We start from the raw sequence: 19,322 nt of genomic DNA on the forward strand, positions 1-19,322 counted from the left end.
CAGCACACCAGGCTTCCCTGTCCTTCACCAACTCCCAGAGCTTGCTCATACTCATATCCATTGGGTTGGTAATGCCATCCAACAATCTCATCCTCTGTCGTCCCCTTCTCCTCCTGCCTTCAATCTTTCCCAGCATCAAGGTCTTTACCAATGAATCAGTTCTTCGCATCAGGTGGCCAAAGCATTGGAGATTCAGCTTCAGCATCAGTCCTTCCAATGAATATTCAGGACTGATTTCCTTTAGGATTGACTGGTTTGATCTCCTTCCAGTCCAAGGGACTCATTGTTTGCTGTCTAAACAATGGAAACAGCGAGAGACTTAATTTTTTGGGGGGGAGGGGGGCGCTCCATAATCACTGCAGATGGTGACTGCAGCCATGAAATTAAAAGACGCTTGCTCCTTGGAAGAAAAGCTATGACAAAACTAGACAGCATATTAAAAAGCAGAGCCATTACTTTACCAACAAAGGTCCATCTAGTCAAAGCTATGGGTTTTCCAGTAGTCACGTATGAATGTAAGAGCTGGACTATAAAGAAAGCTGAACACTGAAAAATTGATGCTTTTGAACTGTGGTGTTGGAGAAGACTCTTGAGAGTCCCTTGGACAGCAAGGAGATCAAACCAGTCAATCCTAAAGGAAATCAGTCCTGAATATTCATTGGAAGGGCTGATGTTGAAGCTGAAACTCCAATACTTTGGCCACCTGATGGGAAGAACCTGACTCATTGGTAAAGACCTCGATGCTGGGAAAGATTGAAGGCAGGAGGAGAAAGGGATGACAGAGGATGAAATGGTTGGATGGCATCACCGGCCTGATGGACATGAGTTTGAGGAAGCCCTGAAAGTTGGTGATGGACAGGGAAGCCTCATATCCTGTAGTCTGTGGGGTTGCAAAGAGTTGGACACGACTGAACAACTGAACTGGACTGAACTGAGGCTGGTTATAACTCTCATCAAGAAAGTGAAAGTGAGGTTGGAGGGGTAAGAAGAAGCCTGACCAGACAGACCTTTCAGTTCATTAGAGGACGTTCTGTTCTCTGTGTGGAGACCTGGATTCTTCCAGCTGGGAACCTGCACCACCTTCAGGAATTGAGGGGGCTGTGCCAGTCAAGACTGGGCATGTGTTAGGTGGTGACCAAACTCGGATTTATTAATCCCTAGGTCATAGCATCTGTTAGCTACCAAGGGAACTTGGTATGCAGATGATACCACCCTAATGGCAGAAAGAGAGAGGCTGTCCAAGGGACTCCCAAGAGTCTTCTCCAGCACCACAGTTCAAAATCATCAATTCTTCAGTGTTCAGCCTTCTTTATGGTCCAACTCCCACATCCATACATGACTACTGGAAAAATCACAACTTTGACTATATGGACTTTTGTCACAAAGTGATATCTCCGCTTTTTAATATGCTATCTAGGTTGGTCATAGCTTTTCTTCCAAGGAGCAACTGTCTTCTAATTTCATGGCTGCAATTACCATCTGCAGTGATTTTGGAGCCCAGAAAATAAAGTCTGTCATTGTTTCCATTGTTTCCCCATCTATTTGCCATGAAGTGATGGGACCAGATGCCATGATCTTAGTTTTCTGAATTGAATTTTAAGCCAACTTTTTCACTCTCCTCTTTCATTTTCATCAAGAGGCTCTTTAGTTCTTCTCTTTCTGCCATAAAGGTAGTGTTATCTGCCTATCTGAAGTTATTGATATTTCTCCTGGCAATCTTCATTCCAGCTTGTGCTTCATCCAGCCCAGTGTTTCTCATGATGTACTCTGCATGAAGTATCTAAAGTAGTCCAAATCATAGAAACAAAATAGAAAGTTCTGGGAGGACAGAGGAGGGGATAGGTAAAATTACAGTTTGACAGGCATAGACTTTCAATTTCACAAGATGAAGAAGTTCCAGAAATCTGTTGCTAAACAATGTGAACATACTTAACTCTACTGAACTATACACTTTTAAATAAGATGGCTAAGATTCCAGCTTGTGATTCTTCCAGTCCTGCATTTCACGTGATATACTTTGCATGTAACTTAAATAAGCAAGGTGACAATATACAGCCTTGATGGACTCCTTTCCCAATTTTGAACCAGTTCGTTGTCCCATGTCTGGTTCTAACTGTTGCTTCTTGACCAATTATTTTTTCAGTGGCAGTCGTCTTCTGATCCGTTGGTCTCACTATACATGAAGAATGATAAAACCTACATTTTAAAACACCCACTCCTCCAAGGCTGCCATCTCCTACCTCCAGATGGTGATGGCCAAGGTGCACAGGACCCCAGTGAAGGATGGGAAGAAAAGCAGAAAGATGAAGAGAGTCATCATCTGCGAGGCCCGCCATGCTTTGCTCGGAGGCTGGAAATTCATCATCAGGCTGATCTGAAGAAAGAGATGCAGTCACCTCCCTTGTGCAGCCAGAGGAGCAGGCCAAGGGGACCCCAGCTAGACACCAGTTCCCTGATACCCTTCCCAGTACCCCCTGCCCCAACCCACCCAATTCCAACCACCACTGGGTCATATGGGACTGCAAAGCCAATTGGTTCCAACTTCAGACTGACTCACATTTTTGACGTAAAACATGATGAAAAGAGTAATCATTTGGATAAAGGGCAGCAGAGGACAGAAGAAGGTTCCAATCCTATGAGAGAGTGGGGATGAGCATCAGAGGTCAGGGCAGGCACAGGGAACGGGTTAATGACGGGTGTGGGGGGAAGGGGGAGGGTGTGACGGGCTGCATTGTGTCCCTCCAAACTCATTTGTTGAAGTCGTAACCTCAATACCTCAGAATGTGTTTGGAGAGAGGAGCTTGAAAGAGACGATTATGGTAAAATGAGGTCACTCACCTCGTGTGGGGCCTAACGAACACACAGAGGGAAGAGACATGTGAGGGTCCAGGGTGAAGGCGCCATCTACAGGCCAAGGATGGAGGCCTCAGGCGAAGTCAACCCTGCCAACACCTTGATCTGGGATTTCAAGCCTCCGGAATTGCGAGAAAATAAATTTGTGCGGTTTATTGTTTAATAAATAGCCAAAATTTAAAGTACCTGTGGTACTTTATTATCTAAGTGCTAGAAAACTCATACAGAGGGGAACTGCTTCCAGTATGTCAAACCTGGCAAATCCCCATCATATCCAGAATCCACAGTTCTAGGAAAGAGATTCTGCAGAGAACGTTACCCACACGGCCATTAGTTAAACCACCAGATGGCCTCCGGGCAGCCCTCACCCAGGTGGTCCCAAATGCGGGACGTGAACTCCGCCTCCTCATCTGGCATTCGAGAAGGCCTGACATCCTGCCAGGACAGGCATTAAACTGCATTATTACAAATGAGAAGGGCCCTCCCTCTTTAATTCTCCCCAATGCTGCTGAGGCCAAAGGAAGAAAATATCAGTTTGGGTGCTGGTGTCTTTAAGTCCTAACATTTGCCAACCTCCTTAAAAAGAAAAAAAAAAAACAGGTAGTCTTTAGACTGAGAGCCTTGATAGCAGCATCTAGCTAGAACTGTACTTTTTATGATGGGTTTGATTTTATTTTTCAAATGACTTGCAATTTAAAGTCAAATGATATGATTTTCCATTGATGATGATAAAATAAAGACTCATTAAAATGTATTTAAGTTTACAAAAAGCAAACAACATAAAAGAGAATATGAAGTCAAAAACAGTCCAGTGATAGACAAGCCACACAAAATAGGAAGGCTGGTTAAGATGGTAAATTTTCGGTTATGTGTTTGTACTACAAATTTTAAAAAAGAGCCCTTAAAAGGATAACAAAACAGTCGTGTGATATCCCTACCTATAAACCTTTCTAAGTCAGTTACTCGCCAAGCACTTAATGCACGCATTTTCTCATTTAATCCTCACCAAAAGTCTATAAAGTAGGTGCTACTATTTCCCCCATTAACAGGTTAGAAAACGAAGGTTTAGCAAGAGTTTATATATAACTTGCCCAGTGGCATCCTGTTCATCGGGTAAAAGGACTTTGTAAACTGTCCAGTTGCCAGTGGCGTCCTGGCAGTAAGCAAATGCACCACCTAAACTACATAAAGAAAAAGTCTTCACCACCTACAAAAATAAATTCATTGACATTACTGAGTTATTTGCAGATAACCAAATCACCCAGGGCAACTTTAAAGAGTTGGGAAATAAGGCGTTTTACAGTTGTATGGCCTATTTGAGATTGTAGAGCAGATTTCTTATATCACTTGACTTAATCATCAACTAAGTTGAAGGCAGCTCTTATTATGTGCATTTGACAGATGAGGAGACTGAGGCTCAGAGAAGTTCAGTGACCTCAATGAGTAGAAGAGCCAACCCCACAATCCAAGTTTATCCAGGTTGCCCTTCAGGTTGGGGTCCCTGTTCCATGTTGATTCTTGGCTGAAGTCCTCATAAAGGAAGAGAATACTCTGGGACATGAATGCATGGTCCTCAGATTGGCTGAATTTGGTATCACCTGTGCAGCTTTGAAAAACAACAGATTCTGGGCATTGCCACCAAAACTCCAAGTTCACAGTCAGGTGGGAACCACTGAGCAAACCAAAAATTTCAGAACTTACCACACCAGAGTTTGTGCATAAATGAGTTCTAACACATTTCTGGCAATATCAAACTCCTGTAAGCCAATACTTGTGATCAGCCGCATCCCAATGATTCTGTGAAAATATGATGAGGTTAGTACACAAACCATGAACTCCCCCCTTCAAAAGATTCCCCACAATCAACAAAGAAGGACAAACTTACACCAGTTTGGAATAAAGTTATGACTACCCTTGCAAATGTTCGAAAAATTCCAAGTAGGAGCATGTTTTAAAAGAAATAATTGAGGGAATCAAGGGAAAATGGAATTAACACAAAGGATTCAAATGGAGATACCGCTAAAGTGGTTCAAAAATTTCTAGAGAACATTATTTAAATTATCCTACCTGCTACTTAAACAGATAACTAATTATTAATAGGTTTACTAAAATAGGTATTATTTAAATGAGATTAAGTTACCCCCACCTATTATCTTCTTTATACCACTTTTTGCTTTTAAATCTTTCTTTTAAACCTTTATTTTAATATAGTTTAAATCTATATTTAAACTCAGCACCTCTCAACCCAAATAAACTGAAAAATTCTCAACTTTCAGTTACTGCTATTGAGTTAATGGTGTTTCCCTGTTTTCTAAATCCACAAGGAGGAAACCTAGGTCCCCACTTATTCTGAAGAAAGTTGAGACAATTTTGATTTGTTTTCATACAGAAGAATTGCCAAAAAAAAAAGCTGCTATAAAAGACAAACAAACAAAATAACAACAACAAAAACTTTCTCACCTTTATGTCCAGACCCTGGACAGAGGCTGAACTAAAAGTGAGTTAGGGTAGACTGAGTGAGGAAATTTGGCATTCAACCCACTGAGGAAGGAATCAGCATTATGTCATGCCATCTTATTACTAAGGCAGCTTGTGAAATAAGTAAATGTCTATTAAGAATGAGATGCTCATAATATTATTATAAAATACACGAGTAAATAAATAAAAGAAGACCATACATGGGCCAACGATGATATTGCCCCAATCCTGCACACTTGGAATCTAAATTAAAAATTAGTGCATTAATTAAATTCAATGAAAACAATGAGATAAATCTATATGTACAAACATGGAAAGATGATAAGGCATTCTCACTACACAAACTCCATAGCAGTTTTGCAACTTAGCACGCACACACACACACACACACACACACACACAAAGCAGGATGTGCACAGAAAATCTGGAAGAATATACATACACTAGAAGATTAAAATGATCTATGGTGGATACAATTTCAAACAACTCAGTTTCTGTGTCTCATTTGTAGAACTTTCTTTCTCAGGAGGTTTCAGTTCAGTTCAGTTCAGTCACTCAGTCGTGTCCGACTCTTTGCGACCCCATGAATCGCAGCACGCCAGGCCTCCCTGTCTACCACTAACTCCCGGAGTTCACTCAGATTCATGTCCATAGAGTCAGTGGTTATAAAGGGCCAACTGAACTAAATGAACTTTGACAACAGAACTGTCAAGGTGAAATTCCAGTTAATTCAGAAGAAAACAATATTCCTAAGGACAATAGGCAGACTTAGGACAATGTACACTTAGAGTACAGAAGGGAGCCATACTTCCTGCTCAGCCAACGCTATGGCTCTGGTTACAGCAGCAGATACTAATTACTCAAGACAGACAAATATTTACCTTCTCAGAAACTCCCCCAGGAAGGAATCAGCTAAAGAGAACACAAAATCCATCAGAAGGAGCCGGTAGATTTCTTGGCCAATGAGGGTTTCCCAACACTGGAAAGCAAAGGCAAATAAGAGTTGGGATGTGGGAGGAGGCTGTTGCCATCTGCTCCTGCCCCACTGGTCTCATAAGAATGGAGCTGGCAGCTTAGTTTGATCGAGCCTTGGAGTGCCCAGAAAAGCAGACCCACTCTCATCAGAAATGCATCTCTAGGCTGAGTTTATTTTTGAGTGTTTATTTTCTTTCTGTGTGCCTTCTTCCTCCATTAAGGCTTGCCCTCCTCATGTACCCAGACTTTCCTGTCTCACTACCTCTCCCCTTTAACACTTTTCATCTTTGTCCTATGCCTTCTGGATCCTGTTTTTTAGCCAAGAAGAGCAGAAGATGTCAATAGCTAATAATGCCTCCATTCCTTTTGCTTATTAACCTTGTGAAAAATCAACATCTTAAAAAATTTTTTTAAGTTTATTTTACTTTTATGTATACTTTCTCTGACATGTTTCTTTTCTTTATATTGAAGCTTCTGATTTATATCATTTTTTCTCTGCCTAAAGGACTTCTTTAAACCTTTCTTGTGTGAAAGGTCTGCTGGAAATGATTTCCCACAGTATTTGTTTTTCTGAGAAGGTCTTTATTTTTCTTTCACTTTTGAGGGATAATTTAACCAAATATGGATATCTTGGTTGGTGTATTTTTTATTTCAACACTTAAGAATTGACACTAGACTCTCAAAAAATAATTTTTGAGTACTATGAAAAGTAACCCCCTGCATTTTCCTATTCTTTATCCTCTATAGGTAAAGTTTTAAAAAGTAGTCTAGTTTATTTTAAGGCTTACTCTTTGTTTTTAGTTTTCTGTAATGCTATCTGATGTGCCAAGTTGGAGGGTTTTTTTGATTTTTAATTTAATTTACTTCTTTCTTTGGGTGTTTTCTTGCTCAGTGTTCTTTGAGCTTCCTGTTTCTATAGTTTGGTGTCTTTCAAGAATTTTAAAAGAATTTATATCTTCTTGATTATGAAAGTGGCCTAGAGGTTTAGCAGATTGGCATAAACAGAAAGGTTGAAATGGTCAGTTTTTGAAGTTAGTTACTTCTGTAGGAAGCCCAAGGATGGACAGAAGGGTGGAAAGGAGAATGGATGGATAGATGGATAGATGAATAGATGTATATGTAGATGGACAGATGGATGGGAAAAATAACATGGTATCTACTCTAATATCATCGGCAGAAACTGTTGAGAAACTTGCTTCCTCCCTGATGGTCAAAGCCAAGCTTAAAGCAAAACGGCATAGGAATCTTACCTCTTCACTATCCAGGGCCACAATGTTGAGCCAATAGTAACACAAAATTCCAATGATTGATATTTTCAGAAAGATATTTCTAAAAAATGAAGAGAAAACAACTATCGTTACTTCCATGGCAGTCGTGGGAGATGTTTGCTGACATTTCATTTGGGGCACATGGTAGGATGGAAATTCCTGCCCCCTGTGGTTATGCGCTTTTAGTTGCTCGGCTGTGCCCAACTCTTTGCGACCCCATGAACTGCAGCCCGCCAGGCTCCTCTGTCCATGGGGATTCTCCAGGCAAGAACACTGGAATGGGTTGCCATTTTCTCCTCCAGGGTATCTTCCCGACCCGGGGATTGAACCCAGGTCTCCCATGTTGCAGGCAGATTCTTTACTCTCTGAGCCACCAGGGAAGCCCCCTGTGGTTGGTAGGGGGCAGCACATGTGGCTAGTTCTGGCAAATAAGCTGCGAGCGTAAACAATGTGCGTCACCTTGTGTCACTTCTAGACTAGAGTATTTAAATGCCAGTGAGACTCACCATCTTCCCTCTGGAAGGACAATCAGTCTGAATCCCTGAGTGACTAACATAAGCAGAATTTCCCTGCCAATCCACAAGGGCGTGCAACATGAACAAGAAATAAATACTGTGAGTTTGGAGTGGGGGTCGGGGGGGGGGAGGTTGCAGGGATGTTTGTTACCACAGTTTAACCTCGTTTATTCTGACTGATACACTCTCTTTTGCTGCTAAGTTGCTTCAGTCGTGTCTGACTCTGTGCGACCCCATAGACGGCAGCCCAACAGGCTCCCCCGTCCCTGGGATTCTCCAGGCAAGAACACTGGAGTGGGTTGTCTTTTCCTTCTCCAATGCATGAAAGTGAAAAGTGAATGGGAAGTCGCTCAGTCGTGTCTGACTCTTAGCAACCCCATGGACTGCAGCCTACCAGGCTCCTCCATCCATGAGATTTTCCAGGCAAGAGTACTGGAGTGGGGTGCCATCAGCTTCTCCAACACTCTCTTTAGGGCATATCCAAACTATCTGATTTCACTTCTCACTGTAGTAGTAGTACACATACATACTATTCATCAGGTGCCACCAGGGACAGTAAACATGCTACACATTTTTTCGAATCGCCCCTCTTAATCATTCTACCATCAGGTAGACAGTATTTTATGCCTATCTTACTGATGAGGAAACTGAACCACAGAGAGATGAAATAACTTGTACAAGATCACACGGATTGCTTAGGGGCGTGACAAAGGTTGAAAACAAGGACCACCTGATTTAACAGCCTGAGTTCTTAAACCTAGTCACTTTGCCGAAATCAATAACTGCTGGTTTTAAGAGGTCTTCAATATTGATGTGCCAAGAACCATGTACCACTACACCAGTCATTTTCAAAGTATGGTCCGCAGACCAGCAGTAGCATCTGTAATCTTGTTAGAAAGGCAAAGTTTCTGGCCCTCTCCCAGATCTTCTGAATCAGACACTCTGGTATAGGGCCCAGCAATTCCTCCAGGCAATTCTGGGGCAGGTTAAAGGTTGAGAACCAACCATTAGACAAAACAACACAGTGAAGGAAGAGACAGGATTTGCCTTTTTCAACACTAGATCCCAAATCTCTTGCCCAGTGCCTCGCCTATAATAGACTCTCAATATCTACTGGATTAATGCCTTTCTATACAGTGATATTGTCATTTATGATAAGAAATATGCATTTGGTCTTGTCCTTTTCTGGCACTGAGCTCCTAAAACCTTTGGAATTTCCTAAGTAAGCCGAGCTATCAAAGTGTCTTTTGTTATATTAATGTGACTGTTGGGAAGCCCCTAGGTCTACTAAGGTTAGGGGCTGGTTGCCGTGAGAACCAATCCTGTGATTTAGAGGATCTGAACTCAGCATGCCTATTGCAGACTCCAGAGGGGAGAGAGGGGCTGGAGATTGAATTTATTGGGCTTCTCTGATGGCTCAGTGGGTAAAGAATCTGCCTGCAATGCAGGAGACCTGGGTTCAATCCCTGGGTTGGGAAGATCCCCTGGAGGAGGGCAGGGCAACCCACTCCAGTATTCTTGTCTGGAGAATCCCCATAGACAGAGAAGCCTGGCAGGCTACAGTCCATGGGGTTGCAAAGAGTTAGACACAGCTGAGCTACTAAGTACAACACAGAACCAGTGGCCATTTAATTAGCCATGCATACGTGATGAAGCCTCCACACAAACTCAAAAGGAGGGGGGCTCGGTGAGCTTCTAGCTTGGTGACAGGATGGTATTTGGGAGACTGAAAATCTCAGAAAAGGCAAGGAAGCTCTGCATTCCATAGACTTTGCCCTACACATCTCTTCTACCTGGCTGTTCTTGAGTTATAGCTTTTTATAATAAAGCAGTAATCTCGTAAGTAAAGTGTTTCTCTGAGTCATGTGAGCTGTTCTAGCAAATTCTCAAGCTCAAGGAAGGGGTCATTGGAACCTCTGATCTGTAGTTGGTCGGTCAGAAGCCCAGGTGACAATGTGGATTTGCAACTGGTTCCAGAAGAGCGAGTGGGGGCAGTCCTGTGGGGCTGAGCCTTACCCTGTGGGATTCTGACACTACCTTCAGGTACACAGTGTCAGAGTTGAATTAAATTGTAGGACACCCATCTGTGTGTATTGGAGAATGGCTTGGTGGTGTGGGAAAATGTCAGAACTGGTATCAGAATTTAAATACATTCACTGCAGTATAACTCCAGGTTAAACCTATTTCTGAGCTTTCTTATTTTCTCTGCATATAGAGAAGATTTTGAGTATTTTGTGAAGCAATATATAGGGCTAATATATATTAAAAGATAATGAATTTCTCTTGGGATCAGAAAAATGCAAATTAAATAAAGTGATTAGATCAAAATGACATGCTGAGCATTGGAGCCTATTACCTATCATGCTGAACCTATCACCTCTACATCCAAATTCTATTGAAATGATAAAAAAAAAAAGAAAAGTCAAAATCTAAAAGATCCATAAAGCAGTGGGAAACAAAAAGTCATCATAAACAGATCAGAAATATAGAGGAATTTATGGAAAATAGAAAGCAGAAATACAGGACACAAAGATTAAAATATGAAAAGGGGTCAGTGAAGAAGACGAAGAAAACCCAATTTAAAACAAATTTGGGAGAAAACTGCCTCAGAGGTGGTGCTAGTTCTGAAGATGCCTGGAACTTAGAGACAGCAGATATAAAAGATCTGGAAAGAACAAAGGGTGATTGTTTGGTGATGCCAGATGTCAGAAACCCTTAAAGTCATACCTGTAGGCCTCAGAAGAGGTAGTTAGAATACAGAGTCCTTGGCCCATGCAAATCCACATTCAAATCGAAAGGCAAAATAAAAAATATGTGGGAACCTGGAAGTACTTAAAAAGTTGACCATCCCAAGGTCCACGCTAAAATAGCGTCTTATCTTCTCTCACAAAAGGACATTGTAAGTAGGATACATTGAGCAGACACTGGTGAGCAAAGAAGCCAGCGCGCTGCTGAACTGTGCGCTGAAAATGGTTTAATTCTTTTTTTTAATCGCAATAAAAATATATCCCGATTGTTTCTAACCATTGAGAGGAGGCGCCCAGAGGTGTAGTGTGGGTAGAAAGGAAGGCTTTCTAAAAATTTTTTCTTCAGGAAAATGATACTTGTATCTGTGTGTGCTCAGTGGCTCTGTCGTGTCTGACTCTGCAACCGTAAGGGCTTGTAGCCCATCAGGCTCCTCCGTCCATGGAATTTTCCAGGCAAGAATATACTGGAGTGGAGTGCCATTTCCTACATGCTCTTGAGGAAAGGCGTGGCAACCCACTCCAGTATTCTTGCCTGGAGAATCCCATGGACAGAGAAGCCTGATGGGCTACAGTCCACAGGGTTGCAAAGAGTCAGACATGAATATGGTGACTTAGCACGCACACATCATCTTCTCTTCCTTATGTTTCATAGCTCTTTGAATAAAGATGAACTCTGGACCTATCTATCTAATACATATATAGATAACTCTAAACATTAACCTGAAGTCAGTCAACATTTTCTGTGAAGGGCTGGACAGTAAATATTTCTGGCCTTGCAAACCATACAGTTTGTGTCCCAGCTCTGCAGTTGTAACAGGAAGGGAGTCATAGATGGTATGTCACCAGTGGACATGGTTGCATTCCAATGAGACTTTATTGATGAAAATGGGAGGCAGGCTGGGCCTGCAGGCTGCTGTTTGCTAACTCCTGATCTAAAATAATAAGTATATATATATGTGTGTGTGTGTGTTTTAAAATATGCTTGTTACAAATTGAAGGGTAACAGAAATGCTTAAGATTTGTATGAAGAAATTATAAGCATAAACATAAGTATAGATTTGCTCTTCCAGGAAGAAGGAATGGTCAGTGCAAAGGTGCTGAGGTGGGCATACAGTTTGTGAACAATGAGAAGGCGAGTGAGGCTGGGGTCACTGAGGAAGGGGAAAGAGGTAGAAAATAAAACTGAAGAACTGACCAGGAGCCAGATCTCAGAGGCAATGGTAAAGTAAGGACTCTGAAATTGATCAGTAAAAAAAAGTCAGTCTGGTAGTTCAGCCCCATGACTATAAACACCACCATAACCAGGAAATGGTCAGCGTACTAGCCAGGAAGAAGAATAAAGAAAACAATTTGGGTAGCTTTATACTTTATCAGGAGAAGGCAATGGCACCCCACTCCAGTACTCTTGCCTGGAAAATCCCATGGATGGAGAAGCCTGGTAGGCTGCAGTCCATGGGGTCGCTAAGAGTCGGGCACGACTGAGCGACTTCCCTTTCACTTTTCACTTTCATGCATTGGAGAAGGAAATGGCAACCCACTCCAGTGTTCTTGCCTGGAGAATCCCAGGGATAGGGGAGCCTGGTGGGCTGCCATCTATGGGGTCACCCAGAGTCGGATACAACTGAAGTCACTTAGCAGCATACTTTATCAAGACTGTGGGGTCACTTCTAGCACATACAATGCCTTTCTGGGAATCACAAAAAGGGATCCTCTCCCAGCCAATGAATTGCCAAAATCATCCCCTCAACCTCAACCTCCCCTTCCAACCTACCATTTGGATGGTTAAATGACAGAAATGAACCTGTTCCTCCTGGCTGATTCAGTGGGTACTCAGCCTCACAGTCGGACTCATGGGAACTCTGGATGATCAGTTCCCACGTGACTTCTTAGCTAAGAACAATGTACAGTGCACAACCTACTCACCCATACATCTCATAACTGAGAACCATGCTCCTCAAGCTGGCAGCAAGATAAGCCATTACTGGGAAAGCTTATCTGGGAAAGATAAGCCATTACTTTAAGCAAAGGGCAAATGTACCCAATTACTGTATTTCTTCGGGGCTCTTTGGATTTTACGGCTAATAACTCATACCATAAAAACATAATCTACTCTTGAAATTCTCTCTGGAAAACAGAACTTTGATACTTGAGTGTAACCCTTTCTAGTTTCCATCCCATTTCTCTCCATGGAAATGGAGGCTGGAGTGAGAAGTGACAGCCACACCTACCGGATCAGGAGGGTATAGACTTCGTGCCTCGGCATTTCATAGCGCTCCACCAGCCTGAACATGGAGTAGAAGCGAGGCACGACCAGGTTGATGCAGGACACGACAAAAGGCAGTAAGAGCACCGCCCCAGGGTTACTGTGGTTTTCCAGGAACTGCAGGGGATGGAGGAAGAGAATCAAGTTGCTGACTGTACACTGGACCCTTCTCTGCCTGACTCAGAAGATCCCCCAAGGTGGGAAAACCCCAGAAGTAGCTCCTCTGATAAGCCATTAAAGGACCACTTACCAAGCACTTGCCCTCGGCCGAGAATCACTCACATGATGCTTTAATTCCCACTATAGCCCAATAGGTGGGTGTTAATAGACTTAACTGATGGACAACCTGAGGCTCAGAGAGGCAAAGATGCTTGCCCAGGGTTCCCCAGCTAGGAATTGGCAGATTTGAAACCAGGGTCTATCAGACTCAGGGACCTATGGCCCAACAGCCATTCTGTGACTTTACTTTTCTCACCAAGAGGTTTGGAAACATAAGAATGTGCTCCAGGCTGCTGAAAGAAAAGCTTGAGTTACCAAAGCTAGGACACAAGGGAATTTCTCCTCTGCTATCCTGCGTGCCCTGGTTCATTTCACCAAGCTTTGCCTGTCCTCGGGTGCTGCAAGGGGAGCCTCTGCTAGCCCACGCTGCTCTTTTCTAGGAGGGTCAGAGGGGTGCCCCTGCCTTCATGGGGACACCTCCCTGGCATTTGTCTGGAGTGAAGCCTATGCCGCCCCTCTGTCAGGCACTCTTGGAGTAAGAGATTCTAATGGATTTATCTGATGTCTGAAAGTTCCCTCATTTCCCACCCTGAAGCCTGACTCTGCCTCTATTTACCTCTGGAGGCTACAGTCTGTGGGGTCACAGAGAGTCGGACATGACTGAGTGACTTCAATTTCAGTATTAATTTGATCAGAATATTAATTAGGTCAGAGTATTAAAGTAACCATCATCTTTATTGAGTGAATTACAATCATAGAGGCTAGACCTAGAAATGGAGAAGGCAATGGCAACCCACTCCAGTACTCTTGCCCGGCAAATCCCATGGACAGAGGAGCCTGGTAGACTGCAGTCCATGGGGTCGCTAGGAGTCAGACACAACTGAGTGATTTCACTTTCATGCATTGGAGAAGGAAATGGCAATCCACTCCAGTGTTCTTGCCTGGAGAATCCCAGGGATGGGGGAGCCTGGTGGGCTGCCATCTATGGGGTCGCACAGAGTTGGACATGACTAAAGTGACTTAGCAGCAGCAGCGGCTTTGAAAACACCACTTGCACTTTCACAGTATCTTTGGAGCCAGAGTAACTTACGGTCAAATGCTGCACCCCTCCCTGTGCTTATAAGCTGAAGCTTTGGAACCACAAGCATAGCTTCTCTGAGCCTCTTGCCTAGTCTCCCTGATGGGGAGATTATCATATAACCCACAGAGATACTGTAAGAATTAAGTGAGACCACATAAGGGGCTTCCCTGGTAGATCAGTTGGTAAAGAATCCCCCTGCAATGCAGGAGACCCCAGTTTGATTCCTGGGTTGGGAAGATCTACTGGAGAAGGGATAGGCTACCCACTCCAGTATTCTTGGCTTCTCTGGTGGCTCAGCTGGTAAAGAATCCACCTGTAACGTGGGAGACCTGGGTTCAATCCCTGGGTTGGGAAGATCCCTTGGAGAAGGGACAAGCTACCCACTCCAATATTCTGGCCTAGAGAATTCCATGGACTGCATAGTCCATGGGGTTGCAAAGAGTCGGACACGACTTTCACTCTCAGATAAGGAAAGGTCCAGTTGCAGAGCTGCTAAATGACACAGCTGGGGGCACCATTCATGTGAAATTGTGGCTGCCAATGAATGCGCCTCCTCCAGCTGGGCAGAGGGCTGATCTCGCCTGGCACAGATGTTCAAACAATGGGAATGATTCTTCTCCTTCACTACCTCCTTCACTTCAGGTGAGTGTGAAGAAAACCTTCGGAGTCAAGGAGAAACTCAGAAGTCTTTTTTATACCTACAGCTGCCCTGCCACAGCTTCCAACCCAGGTAGGCAGTGCCAGGCCCTGGAGCAACGGGACTCAGTTTCATCTCTTTCAGTGCAAACCTTAATAGGAACCCTTAGGTTTGTATCATTTCACACCCATTTCTTGCTGGCTCCTCCTCCACTGGGTTGAGCACCTACTATGTATCAGGAGTTGGGCCAGGTGCCTGGCTATTCTTTTGAAGAAACAAATGTGTAAACAAGCATTTTCAATGCTGCATGTGGCAAGCGCACAGGGAAAGACTGCAGAGTCAGGCTCACCTAACTCAATCTAGTAAGAGAGGTGATGGTAAGATTTCCCGGAGGACGTGTCACTCATGCTGAGGTCTAGAGGGAGAAAAGGAGGAGTAGGCCAGATGAAGGGGAGGGGTGGCAGTGTAGAATGAACTGCGTGTTTCCCATCTAGAGATAAGGGAAAACATGGTGTGTTCAGGGAACTAGGGGCACATCATTTAGTGTTGCTGGTGTGGTATACAGGTGGTTGTGGGGTATTGAGACTAAAGATATGGGCAGGGGCCACATCACAAAAGATCTATCAATCGTGCCATGGAGGATAGATTTTATATTTAGAGTACTGGGAGGACAATAAAGAAAGAGACACAATCAGACCAACCTGTACCACAATTCTAGGGGTCTGCAAAGTCAGCTACAATTAGCCCCATTTCCAGAAGAGTAACTGAAAATCACAGAGAAACAGTACTTTGTCCACCCACCAGCTAATTAGTCTCAGAGTTCATATATATATATATATATATATAAAAAAGCTAACATTCCTTTATCACCCACAGTACTGGGTACTAAGTAGACTCTTCACATAACTTTTCTCTAGTCCAGACCACACACCTACAAAACAGGCATTCCAGTTTATAGGTAAGGAATCAGGGGCTTGTGTTAGTCACTCAATCGCATCCAACTCTTTGTGATCCCATGGACTGTAGCCCGCCAGGCTCCTCTATCCATGGGGTTTCCCAGGCAAGAATATTGGAGTGGGTTGCCACGCCCCTCTCCAGGGGATCTTCCAGACCCAAGGATCAAGCCTCAGTCTCCTGCGTTGCCAGCAGATTCTTTACCATCTGAGCCACCAGGGAAGCCCCTGGGGAGAGTAAATCACTAGCCAGATTCCATTGGTGCATAATGTTTATTAAGTGTCTACTTGGTGCCAGAGAGGCATTAGGGATATAATGATAAAGGATGACACCAGAACCTGATCCCAGGTCTGTGGCCAAAGTTCCCACCTCTCCACTAGCCCAGAGCCTCCACCCTGAGGTGTGCACACACGTCCCCTGGGGATGTTCCTATGATGCAGATTCTGGGTCCATGGACCAAGAGAAAGACCCAGGATTTTGCACTTTTAAACAAACTTCCTCCTGGTGGCGATGCTGCTGGCCACGACATCGTTTTCAGTGGTGACCAGGACCCCACCCGCCCCCTCCTGCATCCCATCCCTTCACCTGCTTCTCTGTGCTCTGGACCCTGGATCTCCAGCCTCTCTGGTTACCTGTAAATTGTTGTCAGCCAGGTAATAGACGGCTACACAGCAGGTGATGGCCGCTCCGGAAGAGACAACCCAGGCTGCCACGTGGGCAGAGAAGCGGATAAACTGCTGATTGAATGCTAACTTGACGTTCTCCTGACGGATTTCTGACAGGTTCTCCTGTAAACACAAGGAAGTCAAGTTCACTTGCAGAACCCCTACACTGTCAGCAAAGATTACCACCCCTAGGGTTTGGTGCTCTCAAAGAGACACAAACCCACAGGCGAGAGAGTGGGAAAAAGCACCATGAGCTTGGATTAGGAGACCAGTAGGAAAATCTCTAATGGACAAGAACCCCCCAATGCTTCATTGAATACCTTTTCCATCTCAGAGGGAAAGAGATTGGGGCCATGATCTTGAGAGAATACACTGAGGCCATAGGGCCTTCTTGAAGAATAAGGCTGAGGAAACCTCTGCAACCCTCTTGTCAAAGCCCCTTAGTTAATAAATTCTGCTTGCTCTTTTTTTCTCTTAAATATTTTTCTATAGATCATGGTTTGTCAACCTTAGCTCTATTGTCATTCAGAGTTGATAAATCTGTGTTGAGGGCTTGTCCTGTGCACCGCGGGATGGTGAGCAGCATCTTGGCCTCTACCCACTAGATGCTGGTAATACACACTCCTCTGCAGCAACAATCAAAAAAGCTTCCAGACATTGCCCTGTGTCTCTGGGGCAAATCTGCCCCAAGTCAAAAACCACTGGATAAAATTATAAACCTAGAACTGTGAGGTCAATAAGTATTTAACATCTTGTTATAAATTGTTAAACTGCCCTTCAGCAAGCTTATGTCAATGACAAAGTCACCACGTTGTGTGAAAATGTTCATTTCCCTACACCATCACCAGCACTGGGCACTTAAAATAGTTTTAGGGTTGTTTTTTTATTTGCCAATATCATGGAGAATAAAAAATAAAATATTATTACTTTAAGAAAAGTTACAGGCATATGGAAGGACGAAAGAAGACTGGCCACCAGAAGGGATTTAAAGCTAGCTCTCCTTACCCTGATTTCGGTGCTCAGATTCTTCTGTTTCAGCTTTACTGCACTTTCATGAGTGACAGTGAAGTCCCAGCAAAAAATGAGCTTGGCGATCCCTCTGGAGTAAATGTGGGGGTTAATGAAGTTGTTCCGGAAATACCTGGCCATACTAGGAAAGGCAGAAACCAAAATACCCAAGCGTTACTGGGACAGACATTGGAGGTGCAGGGATTATAACAAAGAACAGTTCTATCATTAGCGGTGAAAGGCGACATGGAAGAGTTAGCCTGAAATTCCGGAACAGGGCACCAGCAAACATGATAGTTAGCAGCACTGGCTTTGTGATCCGACTGTGTAATCTTTGATTGCCAACCAGGGGATTTCGTCATTTTAAGGGTCCTAACCCTCAGTTTCCACATCTGTATAACGGGGATAATACTAGTTCACTATGAGAGTTGTATTAGTTTCCTCCTGCTGTTATAACAAATTGCCCTAAACTTACTGGCTTAAAACAACATGTATTCTTACTTCAGTTCAGTTCAGTCACTCAGTCGTGTCCAACTCTTTGCGACCCCATGAAACACAGCACGCCAGGCCTCCCTGTCCATCACCAACTCCTGGACTCCACCCAAACCTATGTCCATCGAGTTGATGATGCCATCCAACCACCTCATCCTCTGTCGTCCCCTTCTCCTCCTGCCCTCAATCTTTCCCAGCATCAGAGTCTTTTCCAATGAGTCAGCTCTTCGTATCAGGTGGCCAAAGTATTGGAGTTTCAGCCTCAACATCAGTCCTTCCAATGAACACCCAGAACTGATTTCCCTAGGATGAACTGGCTGGATTTCCTTGCAGTACAAGGGACTCTCAAGAGTCTTCTCCAACACCACAGTTCAAAAGCATCAATTCTTCAGCACTCAGCTTTCTTTATAGTCCAACTCTCACATCCATACATGACCACTGGAAAAACCATAGTCTTGACTAGATGGACACTTGTTGACAAAGTAATGTGTCTGCTTTTTAACATGTTGTCTAGGTTGGTCATAACCTTCCTTCCAAGGAGTAAGTGTCTTTTAATTTCATGGCTGCAATCACCAACTGCAATGATTTTGGAGCCCCAAAAAATAAAGTCAGCCACTGTTTCCACTGTTTCCCCATCTGTCTGCTATGAAGTGATGGGACTGGATGCCATGATCTTAGTTTTCTGAATGTTGAGCTTTAAGCCAACTTTTTCACTCTCCTCTTTCACTTTCATCAAGAAGCTCTTTAGCTCTTCTTCACTTTCTGCCATAAGGGTGGTGTCATCTGCATATCTGAGGTTATTGATATTTCTCCTGGTTATCTTGATTCCAGCTTGTGCTTCTTCCAGTCCAGCATTTCTCATGATGTACTCTGCATAGAAGTTAAATAAGCAGGGTGACAATATACAGCCTTGACGTACTCCTGTTCCTATTTGGAACCAGTCTGTTGTTCCATGTCCAGTTCTAGTTGTTGCTGCTTGACCTGCACACAGGTTTCTCGAGAGGCTGGTCAGGTGGTCTGGTATTCCCATCTCTTTCAGAATTTTCCACTGTTTATTGTGGTCCACACAGTCAAAGGCTTTGGCATAGTCAATAAAGCAGAAATAGATGTGTTTCTGGGACTCTCTTGCTTTTTCGATGATCCAGCGGATGTTGGCAATTTGATCTC

General features: G+C 43.7%; 1 protein-coding gene across 4 annotated transcripts in view; it reads right to left on the reverse strand.

Moving 5' to 3' along the window:
• The window catches only part of TMC5 (transmembrane channel like 5), a 54,449-nt gene that overhangs the window by 13,753 nt on the left and 21,374 nt on the right, over positions 1 to 19,322 (reverse strand). For 3 of the 4 annotated variants that reach the window (XM_068968728.1, XM_068968726.1, XM_068968729.1), the window contains 8 exons: positions 17,661 to 17,805; positions 16,623 to 16,778; positions 13,065 to 13,216; positions 7,557 to 7,635; positions 6,213 to 6,310; positions 4,555 to 4,650; positions 2,558 to 2,633; positions 2,241 to 2,374 (listed from right to left, as the gene is read on the reverse strand). In XM_068968728.1, coding sequence (XP_068824829.1) covers positions 2,241 to 2,374; positions 2,558 to 2,633; positions 4,555 to 4,650; positions 6,213 to 6,310; positions 7,557 to 7,635; positions 13,065 to 13,216; positions 16,623 to 16,778; positions 17,661 to 17,805 — 936 coding nt within the window. The remainder of the gene's footprint in view (positions 1 to 2,240; positions 2,375 to 2,557; positions 2,634 to 4,554; positions 4,651 to 6,212; positions 6,311 to 7,556; positions 7,636 to 13,064; positions 13,217 to 16,622; positions 16,779 to 17,660; positions 17,806 to 19,322) is intronic. The other variant, XM_068968727.1, reaches the window with a different exon arrangement.

Source organism: Capricornis sumatraensis, chromosome 3 (assembly GCF_032405125.1).
Source record: "Capricornis sumatraensis isolate serow.1 chromosome 3, serow.2, whole genome shotgun sequence".
Lineage (NCBI taxonomy): Eukaryota > Metazoa > Chordata > Mammalia > Artiodactyla > Bovidae > Capricornis > Capricornis sumatraensis.